We start from the raw sequence: 12,672 nt of genomic DNA on the forward strand, positions 1-12,672 counted from the left end.
TCTGTAAATGCTCATTAAAACTAGTAAAATTTAATTAAAAAAAAAAGAAAAACATTTAAAAAAAATAAGTGAGGAGCAGAAGAGGATGCCCAATTTCAACCCTCGTCTTCAATATTTATTGGAAGTATTTGCTAGGGCAATAGCAATATGATATGAGAAGATATAGCCTATAGCTATATATGTTGTTGTTGTGTTGTTATGTGCCGTCGAGTTGTTTACGACTCATAGCGACCCTATGCACAACAGCCCTAAACTCTGCTCTATCCTGCGCCAATCGCACTGCCTCTGACACATCCATCCCGATGACCCCAGTCACTGAATCAATCCACCTCAGAGAGGGTCTTCCCCTCCTGCCTGTCGCTCCACCCTCCCAAGCATGATGTCCCTCTCCAAGGACCTGTCCCTCTTTACAACATGTCCAAAGTATGTCAGACAAAGCCTCAGAATCCTTGACTCCTTGACAGGAGCAGTTTCGTTTAACCCTCTTCAAGATGAATCTGTTTGGTTTCTTAGCACTACATGGTACACCCAACACTCCTCTCCAGCACCACAGCTCAAAGGCATCAATTCTCCTATTCTTCCTTGTCACTGTCTAGTGATGCATAAGTGACTGCAAAGACCATGGCCTGTATCAGACGCACCTTAGTCTCCAGAGAGACACCATTGCTCTTTAGTACTTTGGAGAGGTCCCTAACAGCAGACTTTTCCGTGGCAATAGGTCTTTTAATTTCCTGGAAACTGGTGCCAAGAGTGTTGACTGTGGAGCCAAGCAAACTGAAGCTGTGAGCAATCTCATTCTCTTCACCATTCAGCCTGATGCTGCCAATTGGTACAGTGGTGATAGAATACTAAAAATAGCACAAAAAAAAACCAGAGTCATCTACAAACAGGAAATAATTAGATTATGTTCTGATTTCTCCATGGAAACCATGAAAGCTAGAAGACAATGAAATGTATTGAATTGTAAGTGAACAAATGCCAGTCAAGGATCCTATACTCAGTAAAGATCCTTTGCAGAAAAGAAGGAACTTACAGAATTTCTGAAATGACAAATTTTAAGGGAAGTCCTTCACACAGAGATGCCAAAGGAAAGTGGATGGACCATATTAACCAGAAACAACAGAAAAAGAAACACAGGAAAATGGCAACAGTAAAACCTGGTCTGACAATAATTACACAGAATGTGAATGGATTAATTGTGCCAGTTAAGAGAAAAAGAGTAGCAGAATGAATAAAAAAAACACCTAAAGACCATCAATATGTTGCCTACAAGAGACACATCTTAAAAAAGAAGAAAAAGACAGACTCAAAATCAAATCTGGGGGGAAAATATATAAAGCAAATGACAACCATAGAAAGGCAGGAGTGGCAATACTAATCTCTGATAAAATAGACTTCAGAACGTAAAGCATCATACAAGATAAGGAAAGACATTACATAATGATTAAAGGCATAACAGATCAAGAAAACACAACCCTGGTCAATATTTATGCACCAAATGATGTTGTTGTCATTGTTATGTGCCATCGAGTTGCTTGCAACTCATAGTGACCCTATGTACAAAAGCCCTAAACCCTGCTCTGCCCTGTGCCAATCTCACTGTCTCCGACACACACATCCCGATTACCCAGTCACTGAATCAATCCACCTCATAGAGGGCCTTCCCCTCCTGCGCTGTCCCTCCTCCCCGCCAAGCATGATGTCCCTCTCCAAGGACTGGTCCCTCCTTGCAACATGTCCAAAGTATGCGAGACGAAGCCTCAGAATCCTTGACTCCAAGGAGCAGTCTGGTTTAACCCTCTCCAGGCTGAACCTGTTTGGTTTCTTAGCAGTACATTCAATACTCTTCTCCAGCATCACAGCTCAAAGGCATCAATTCTCCTCCTATCCTCCCTAGTCATTGTCTAACTCTTTGACGCATAACGACTGATTGCAAAGACCATGGTGGCCTGTATCAGGTGCACCTTAGTCTCCAGAGTGACACCATTGCTCTTCAGTACTTTGGAGTGGTTCCTAACAGCAGACTTTCCCATCACAATATGTCTTTTAATTTTCTGGTTGCTGGTGTCAAGAGTGTTGACTGTGGAGCCAAGCAAATGGAAGCTGTGAACAATCTTAATCTTTGCACCATCCATCCTGATGCTGCCAATTGGTCCAGTGGTGAGAATCTTTGTCTTCTTGATATTGAGACCCAGTCCTTATTGAAAGCTGTAGTCCTTGACCCTCTGCAGCAAGTGCTTCAAGTCCTCCTCAGTTTCAGCAAGCAGGGTTGTGTCATCTGCATAATGCAGATTGTTGATGGATCTTTCACCAATCCTGATGCCACACTTCTCCTTATAGAGCCCAGCCTCTCAGATAATCTGTTCTGCATATAGCTTGAAAAGGTATGGAGATAGGACACCTCCCTGGCATACACACTTCCCAATTTTGAACCATGCAGTGTTTCCTTGCTCTGTTCTGATGACTGCCTCCTGGTCCAAGTATAGGTTTCACATTAGCATGATCAAGTGTTCTGGTATTCCCATTCTTCTCAGAGTCAGCCACAGTGTGTTATGATTCACACAGTCAAATGCCTTTGTATAAGCAATGAAATACAGATAGACATTCCTTTGTTATTCCTTGCTTTCAGCTAAGATCCATCTAACATTAGCTACAATATCCCTAGTACCATGACCCCTGGTAAGCCCAGTCTGGACTTCTGGCAATTCTCTGCTGATGTGTTGTTCCAGTTGTTTTTGGATAATCTTCAGTGGTATCTTGCTTTCATGTGAAATCAATGATGTTGTTGTTGTTGTTGTTAAGGGCCATCGAGTCACAGGCAACTCATAGCGACCCTGTGAAGGAGAGTCCTCAATGCTTGGGTGCCTTTCATCCTCTCTCCAGGTTCATAGAGTTTCCAGAGGCAAGCTATTACGGAAGTGGATGCCACGCCTCCTTCCAAGCTTGTTTTAATGGGGGAGCTCCACCCCACTCTCTGTCCGCATTGGGTAACCAACTATTAACGCATTTGACACATCAGTGTCACAGTGTTCAGCCTCACAGCAACCACAAGTGACCGCTGTATGGCAACTTGTGCACCAGGGCTATACGACCTAGAGGAATGTCTGAACAAAAACAATGGAAAACTGTCTTACGAGCCCAGTACGCCCAAATGCTGGCAAACTCCTTTCCCCAGACTACTCCAGTTCATCTGGCAAGTCCACTCTGCCAACCCCCTCGTGGGGCCAAAGGAACCACCACAAGTGCCTGGAGCCCTCAGACCTACCGCGCCTCAAGAAGCCAGAGTCTGGATTCAGCTGACATTAAATATCCCAAGACCCTAGGCGGGGCTTGACCTTTCAGTGTCTTACCAGCCCGACAGGCCCAAATGCTGGCAAACTTTTTGCCCCAGACCCCCAGTTCATCTGGCAAGTCTGCTCTGCCAACCCCCTCTTAGGGCCAAAAAAATCCCCAAACCCACCACAAGTGCCCGGAGTCCGCAGACTCTGTTGAGTCGCCTTTCTTTGGAATGGGAACAAATGCAGATCTCTTCCATTCAGTTGGCCAAGTGGTTGTTCTCCAGATTTTTTGGCACAACTTGATGAGTGCATTCAGGGCAGCATCTGTTAGTTGAAATACGTCAATTGGTCTACCATCTATTCCTGGGGCTTAATTTTTCGCTAATTCCTTCAAAGCAGCTTGAACTTCTTCCTTCATCACCATAGGTTTTTGCTCATATGTTGTTTAATGAAATTATTCCCTGTCTGTAAATTCCTTTTGATACAGTGACTCAGTATATTCTTTCCATCTTCTTTTAATATGTCGTGGATCATTTAATATTCTGCCTAAAGCATCCTTAATTATAGCAACTTGGGGTTTTAATTTGTTCTTCAGTTCCTTGAGCTTAAGAAATGCTGAGTGAGTTTGGCCCTTTTGATTTTCTTACTCTAGCTCCTTGCACATGTCACTGTAATATTTTACTGTGTCTTCCTGTGCTGCCTTTTAAAATCTTCTGTTCAGCTCTTTAGTATCTTGAATTCTTCCTTCTGCTTTGGCTTCTCAGCGCTCCAGTGTAATATTCGGAGTCTCACTTCTGACAGTTATTTTTGTCTTTTTTCCCTCCTCTGTCTTTGTAATGACCTTTTGCACTCTTTCTTGATGATACTCTTGATATCCTCCCACAACTCATCTGGTCTTCACTCATTGATGTTCAAGGTCTCAAACCTGTTCCTGAGATGGTTCTGAAATTCAGGTGGGATAGACTCAAGGTCATATTTTGGTTCCCGTGGATTCTATTTAATTTTCCTTAGCTTCAGCTTGAACTTGAATATGAGTAGTTGGTGGCCTGTTCCACAATCAGCACCTGGCCTAGTTTTCACAGCCGATATTGAATGGCTCTAGTAGTTCTTTCCACAGATGTAATCAGTCTCATTTCTATACATACTATCAGTTGAAATCCATGTGTATAACCAGCGTTTATATTTCTTATAAAATGTATTTGCAACCAATAAGTCATTGATTGTGCTAAATTCAATCATTCTATCTCCAGCTTCATTTCTGTTACCCAGTGCATGTTTTTCAACTACTGACTCTTCTTCTAAATACTGTTAGAAGAAATATTTTTAGGAAAAAGACAGAAAACACATGTGCATATATTCATTGCATAAATAAGCACATAAGATACACTGATATACTGGTACAATGATGGGCACACAGACCAGTGGAACAGACCTGATAACCCAGAAATAGACCTATCTATCTATGGCCAACCTATATTCGACAAGGGAATAAAACCTGTCAAATGGGGAAATGGCAACCTTTTCAACAAATGGGGATGGCAAAACTGGACTGCTATGTGCTGATAATTGTAACAGGATCCATTATCTTACATCATACACAAAAATCAACTCAAGGTGGATCAGAGATCCCAAATCATAAAGTTCATCAGAGACAAAGTGGGATCAAGCTTAGAAGGCTAAGTCTATGTTATAAATACACTGCCAAATATAGCCAGAAATGCCCAATCTGGAGAGAATATTATTGATGAATGGTACCTTCTAAAGATTAAAACCCGTGCACATCAAGAACATTTTCCACTGAGATGCAAATCAAAACCACAATAAGATACCATCACTGCAACCACTGTGGAAGGCAGTATGGTGCTTTCTCAAAAAGTTGGAAATAGAGATACCATTTGACCCAGCAATTCCACTACTGGGAATATACCCCAAAGAGACCATAACTGCCACCCAAGCAGATATATGCACACCAATGTTTATTGTGGCTTTGTTCACAATAGCAAGGAGTTGAAAACAACTTGGTGCCCATCAACAAATGGATAGAGAAGCTGTGGTATATTCACACAATGGAATACTATGCTACACTGAAAACCAAGGAACTCATGCAACATTATTCCAAATGGGTGACCCTGGAGGACATTATGCTGAGTGAAGTATCTCTGTCACAAAAGGACAAATACTGCATGGTGCCACTGTCATAAAACAGGACTGACATCGGGGTTGGGGGAAGACTGAGAAAGATGGGTTAAATAATGTATACTGTATTGAAGCAGATGAGGGAGAAAACTGTTTAAAAGGGATATGTGATTAAGTATTTTTGTCATGATAGGAGTCCAGAGCGAAGGCTGCATAGTGGAGTGGACCTGGGGGAGGGTTTCTAAAACAATGAAAGAATTTTTCTTTTACTTTACCAAGAGTACTAGGGTGGAGGGTTAGGGGGGAGAAAAGTGAAACAATATATGAATGGAAATCCAAAGTCTGTAAATTTTCGTTGAAATTAATAATAAATTAAAAAAATATGTAATGAAGGAAAAAATGTATTTCCAATGAATAAAATGTTGATTGTACAAAATTTTTTTTAAAAAATACTATCATACTCTAATAGCAGTGGCAAAGGTTAACAGAGCAACAAGTTAAGAACGTTGGAGAAGATGTGGCAAGATAGGAACTCTTATATATTGTTGGTGGGATTATAAAATGGTACAACCACTCTGGAAGGCAATTTGGCACTTCTTCAAAAAGTTTAACATTGAAATTCCACATGACCCTGTTATTCCACTGCTTGGAATAGATACCAAAGAATGAGAACTGAGGCACAAATGGAGACTTGTACATCAATGTTCATAGAGCAGAGTTATTTATCACCACAAGAACATGGAAACAGCTCAAATGTCCTGTCCAATAAAATGGATAGAGAAATTATGGTACATTCACATGGTCCAGAACATAGGATCAATATTTTGTAAATTACTACCTAATTTGGGAGGGATAGGAGAGCATTATTCTAAGTGAACTCAGTCCCATAAGGACAAATATTGTATAAGACGAATACTGTAGAACAAATATGAATATCCAAGGAGGGGAGAAGCAGAGGGCTTAGGATGGGGGGGTGGGGTTCATTAATCATAGTGTTACACAATTTCATGGGTGGAGGGGAAGTGAAGGAAATGGAAAAGATCTGGTGTGAAAAACAAGGTATTTGAACTTTGTAAATAAATCAGTATTAAAAAAAATACACTGATTAGGGGGTAATGCTTATTCAATTAAACATATATTGCAATATTTTCAGCATAAATACATAATAAAATTGATAATCCTTTAAAAATTTATAATCCTAACTCAGATGAATAAGCAGGATTGAAATTTATCATTTAGAGTACTAGCCTGCACAATAAGCCACAGAGAGGAGAAACAAAACCAGAGCAAGCTGACCTGCAGCAAGGCTGGGAGGCTGCCTTGTGTAGGACACATTGAACGCAGGCTCCTCAATGAGTTGTGGGGGATACATCCGCCTCCGGATGAAGAAGCCAGCGCCACAGCAGAAGAGCACACCCATCATCAAGAGGAACCTGAGGAAGAATGCACAAATGAGGAGGATATGGATTCCACAGGAAGTCAGATGGGCAGAGCTTCTGAAGACTTGATGTAGTGACCAAAAGAACAAATGGATCCCTCTGAGGATTTATGAACACAAGCTCTGTGAATTCCTGATGGGATGAGTGAGGAGCATGGGACTTCTGGTGAATAAAAATGTATCAACTTTGCTTTGCTTGGATTTCCAGTTGTTTGGCTCAAATAGTAGACAAATTACTGTTCTGAATGGAATGGAATCAAATTTCTGAGAGTCAGAATTAACCTGAGGCTAGTGAATAAGGAATGATGAGAATAAAAAGGCCCAATAAGTGATGTGATGCTGACTAACTCACATGGTATAAAGCAATCTACCAGGGTTGGCTGAGAAGAACACCGAGTCCTGATGCTCAGATTGTATTTACTGGTTGATAAGGTCAGGTAGGTATCACATCCCCTTGGAAAATGGGAGAGCTATACTGGGACCCTTCCTGGACCTTGTTCTATGAATCTTTTATTTGTAACTTTCATTGCCACATTAAAGCTGTTATCTGAGTTATGCCGTTTCAAGTGAGCTCTAAGTCATTTCAGCACAGTAGAAACCCAAAAATGTAGTCTAAAGTGGAAGGAGTATGGGTATCACTAAGCTTAGAGCTAATACTCTAAGGGGAACAGAACAAACCTCAAATTTGGGGCTAAGTGTTCTGAAACTGGGCAGAGTTGGGGGAGGAGAGAGAAAAGCAGGCTATTGGCAGCTGTATCTGAATTGAAAAGAGAAAGAATGCTGCAATTTCCACAGGATGCAGTGAGATTTGTTATCATTTTTATATAAATTTGGCATCATAAGTGAGCAATGTTAGTTTATGTAGATTGGTCTCCACTATTAGTATAGATAGAATCAATTACTATAGCAACCTTGACGCTCTGTGAGGAAAGCTGCTTTTTCTTCAAAGTGATTACGTAGATTGGTCTCCACTATTAGTATAGATAGAATCAATTACTATACCAACCATGACGCTCTGTGAGGAAAGCTGCTTTTTTCTTCAAAGTGACATCTGAGTGAACTGCCAAGGGATGGTAAGAAAGAGATAAAGTTGAGGGAGAGAAAGGAAATTCTGGGTGGAAAATCAGCACACAGGCAAAGATGCTAAGGCATGTGTGCTGGAGGCAGATGTCTGCATGGCTGGACTCAATGGGAAGAGGAAGTCAGTGGTATAGTCTTGAGGAGCTAGAAGGATCCAAATCTTACAGAGGCTTGGCTAAGTAAGGCAACTCTCAGCATTACACAGGCTGAAATCACAAATGGAAGAGTTTTACAAGAGACCTTGTGAAATAGCAATTCCAACTGATCCTTGCCATCTTTACTGTATCTATTGTGCTTTGGCCCACTGTTGTGGCCACAGTGCAATCACTCTTCTTGACAGAATGCCCAAAGTCGTGAAACATCTCATTGTCCTTGGTTCTAAAATCACTCTGACTATACTTCTTCAAAGACAGATTTACTTACGCTTTTGGCAATACACAGTACAGTCAATATTCTTTGTCAACGTCATAATACAAAAGTTGCAATTCTTTGATCTTCTCTATTTCTGGAATTACCAGCTTTCATATGCACATGAGGCAGATGAAAATGCCATGGGTCTTTTGGTCAGGAACACATTAGTCCTCCAAGTGACATCCTTGTTTTTCAACACTTTAAAAAGAGGAGGGATTTTTTTAACAATGAAAGAATTTTTCTTTTACTTTCAAAGAGAAGAGTGAACTGGGGGGAGGGATGGGCAAGGAGAAAAGTGTAACAATGAATGAATGGAAATCCAAAGTTTCTGTAAATTTTTATTAAAATTCATAATAATAATAATAGTAATTTTTTTTAAAAAAGATCCTTTGCAGCAAAGTTGCTGGATGAGATAATTTATTTGATTTCTTTACTGCAGCTGCCATGAGTGGTAATTGTGGATCTAAGTAATATGAAATCTTTCGACAACTTCCACCTTTTCTCCATTTATCTTGATATTGTTTATTCGTCTTGTTGTGAAAATTTTTGTTTCCTTTTTAAAAATGGTGTCTGATAGCCTTTAATCCATACAAGAGTGATCATTGGTGATGAGGGCTTTGGAATTATTACATGTATATCGTCCCCTTATGTAGCTTTTTAACTGTCTTTTAAATTTTTTTAAATTGTGATTTTAGTGGAGGTTAACAGAAATGATGGGTTTTAGCTCATTCATTGATATACATATTTCCCCTCCATCTCCCCCCCATTCAGATTGTCTTGTTGCAGATCGTTGTCATACATGTAATGTTTAATCATCCATTCTTTTCAGATAATCCTTCCCTTCACCTATTTCAGTGTAGTATTCACTGAGGTGTATTCCATACTGAAAGCTATAATCTTTAAGTATCATCACTTAAGCGCTTCAAGTCTTCTTCATTCTCTGCAAGTTGTGTCATCTTCACATTGTAGATTGTTGATGAGTCTTCCTCCAATCTTGATGCTGTGTTGTTCATATAGTTTGGTTTTACAGATTATCTGCTCAACATTAAGACTGAATAGGTATGGTCAAACGATACAAACCTGACACACATCTTTCTTGATTTTAAGCCATGCAGTATCTCCTTGTTCTGTTTTAACAACTACTTGTTGGTTTATGTGCAAGATTCCAGATGAGCTTACATATTGTCAAATTCCATTCTTCTCAATGTAATTAATAAATCAGTATGATCCATATAGCTGAACACCCCTGCAAAATCAATAAAACAAAAGTAAACATCTTTCTGGTGTTCTTCGCTACCAGTCAAAATTTACTGATATCCGCAATGATTTATTTCTTGCCAAGTCAAATATTAAATCCAGCTTGAATTGCTGGCAGTTCTTTGTTTATATGCTGCTCCAGTTGGTTTTTATTTATCTTCATCAATATACTATTAGCATGTGATATCAATGACATTATTCTATAATTTCTTTATTTTATTGGATCAAGTTTCTCAGGAATAGGCAAATATACATATTTCTTCTAGTCAACTGGTCAGGTAGCTGTCTTCCAGATTTATTGGTATAGAAGGGTGACATGCAGTGCTGGATTCCATCAATTCCTGGAGCCTTGTTTTTCACCAGTGTCTTCAGGGAAACCTGAATTTCTTAGTTCAGGACCACTGGTTCTTGATCCTGAAATGGCTGATCATTGATCAATTCCTTTTGGTACAGTAAATGCATGTACATGTATTTCTATCATCTTTTTATTATTCCTATGCCATTTAATACATTCCCCTGTTGAATCCTTCAGTATTGCAACTCAAGGCTTGAATTTGTTATTCAGTTCTTTTTATTTGGCAAACATTGAGCATATTCTTCCCTTCTAATTTTCTAACTCTAGGTCTGGGCACATTTCATTATAACACTTTATTTTGACATAAGCTACAAATTGAAATATTCTGTTCTGCCCTCTTATGTCAACATTTCCTTCATTCATTTTAGCTGCTTTATATACATCATAAAGCTGGACAATGACTAAGGATGATAGGAGAATTGATGCCTCTGAGTTGTGGTGCTGGAGAAGAGTATAGAATACATAGTATATATGGACTACTAGGAGAACAAACAAGTTCATCCTGGAGAGGGTGAAACCAGGCTGCTCTTTGGAGGCAAGGATTCTGAAGCTTCATCTGACATAATTTGGGCATGCTGCAAGGAGGGACCAGTCCTTGGAGAGAGACATGATGCTTTGGAGGGTGGAGGAATGGCACAAGAGAGGAAGACCCTCCATGAAATGGATTTATTCATTGACTGGGGTAATTAGAGTAGCTGTGTCAGAGACAATAAGGTTGGCTGAGGATAGAGGAGGGTTCAGAACTGTTGTACACAAAGTCACTATGAGTCACAAGTGACTAAATGTCACATAACAACAACTACATATTCAATTGCAGAGTCTTTTTGACACCATTTTGGTGTCTTTTTAACTACTTTTTGCTTTGATCATATAAAATTTATTTGACATATTCCTAGAGCATATCTATTCTTTGGTTTCAGTTCATTGACTCCATTCTTGAAATCATCTCTAAATTCAGGTGGGATATCCTCAAGATCATGCTTTAGCTTTTGAAGACCTGTATACATTTTCTTCAGCTTCAGTTTGAACTTGCATATGAGTAACTGATGCTCTGTTTTACAATCAGTACCAGGTGTTATTCTGACTGATGATATTGAGCTTCCACTATGTTTTCCAACAGATGTAATTTATTCAATTCCTCCATATTCCATCTGGCAGATGGAAAAATTGTATAATAAATGTTTGTATTTTTTAAAAGAAGGTATTTGTAATAAATAGGTTGTTGGTCATAGGAAATTCTATTATGCCATCTCCAACCTAGTTTGTATCCACCACAGCCATATCGTCCTTCTTGTTTCTAGCTTTTACATTCCAATGGTTATTTATTATTAACATGTCCTGATCACATGTTTGACAAATTTCAGATTGTCAGAGGTGGTATGCATCTACAATTTCCTCATCTTTAGCAGGGTCAATGGTATTTATTGTGAGTTCACGATGTTTGTTTAGTGGTGCTTGGCTTTGTTTCTCTTGATAAACAAAAATACTGGTTTACACCAAATGTTGTTTTTATTTTTATTTTTGTGGATAAATCAAAATGGCATTGCTGAGGCACATAGGAAGTTAGCTTCCTAGCTACATGGCAAGAGACTAACCACTTATTCAAGTATCAGTCATCACCTTCATTCATTACAGAGGTGTTAGTCTGAGAAGCAGGTTCTTTTAAATAGAGGAACTAAAAAGAGAAGAGAATGATTTTATAACAAGGAAAGTGAAGTTGTGGATGTCAGTTCAGGGAGAAAGAGTAGTTAGTAAGAAAATCACTTGAACATGTTATCAGGAGAGACCAGTCCCTGGAAAGAGGTACTGTACGTGGTAAAGGAGAGTCAGAGGAAAAGAGAAAGCTTTTCAGTAAGATAGACTGACATGGTGGTTGTAGCAAAGGGCTCAAATATAGCAATAATGTGAGAAAAGTACAAGACTACGCAGTGTTTAATTCTGCCATACACAGAAGAATTTTAAGTTCAACTGACTTAACAAATGCAAATTGCTTGAAGGGCTGTGGGCTACAGGACAATTGAGCATTAGCTGTTCTTATTCACTGTTGAGTAGGTCTTGGAAGCTTTCTAGGAAAAAGATAAAGAAGTATGTGTGCTTTATCTATCATCAGAAGTCATACAGTGAGCTTGTTTAATTAATGTAATCTAGGTTTTAAATTTCCTCCAGGCTTCTGCTCCCATCTCCCACTTGAGGATACGGTACAGTAGTTCCCTCACCTCCGGAAGAGACAGCTGGAAAGCTGTGAGACATCATTAACTGAGGCCAGTTACTTAAGTCTGAATAACCCACAGGGAATAAAAAGAGGTAGCTTTGGAGTGCTTCGGACAGACCTGGAGATATGTAGAAACCAGATGAAGCTTGGAATATCTACACACTGGGCCAGAGCCCAGCCATGGCACCTTTCCCACGGGGTCGAGTGCCTTTAATGGATTCCTGGATGGGTTGTTAGTTTTAAGTAATTCTTTTCCAGACATGCTCTGTCATCCTTGACATAATTTTCATTCACATTTTAGACAGAACCCCCAGTAGGCCTCCTCTGAAGTTTCTCTTCCTGTTCATAGTTTCTCCCGTTAATGAAAACTCTGCATCCTATGATTCTGTGAGGACTCAGTCTTGCTATTGTGCTATCTCTTTTTTTTAATTAAATTTTATTAGTTTTAATGAACATTTACAGGGATTTTGGGTTTTCATTCCTTCATTGCTGCACCATTCTCTCT

The 12,672-nt window shown here is 39.5% G+C and overlaps 1 protein-coding gene across 1 annotated transcript in view; it reads right to left on the minus strand.

The window, feature by feature from the left end:
• LOC102867790 (vesicular, overexpressed in cancer, prosurvival protein 1-like) overlaps nt 1-12,672 on the minus strand; it is a 74,893-nt gene that overhangs the window by 19,419 nt on the left and 42,802 nt on the right. Inside the window, exon 4 of the mRNA XM_006898598.1 lies at nt 6,711-6,847. Within this exon, the coding sequence (XP_006898660.1) occupies nt 6,711-6,847 (137 nt within the window). The remainder of the gene's footprint in view (nt 1-6,710; nt 6,848-12,672) is intronic.

This window comes from Elephantulus edwardii, unplaced genomic scaffold (genome assembly GCF_000299155.1).
Source record: "Elephantulus edwardii isolate Elephantulus edwardi_28Jun2011 unplaced genomic scaffold, EleEdw1.0 scaffold00234, whole genome shotgun sequence".
NCBI classification, from domain to species: Eukaryota; Metazoa; Chordata; class Mammalia; order Macroscelidea; family Macroscelididae; genus Elephantulus; species Elephantulus edwardii.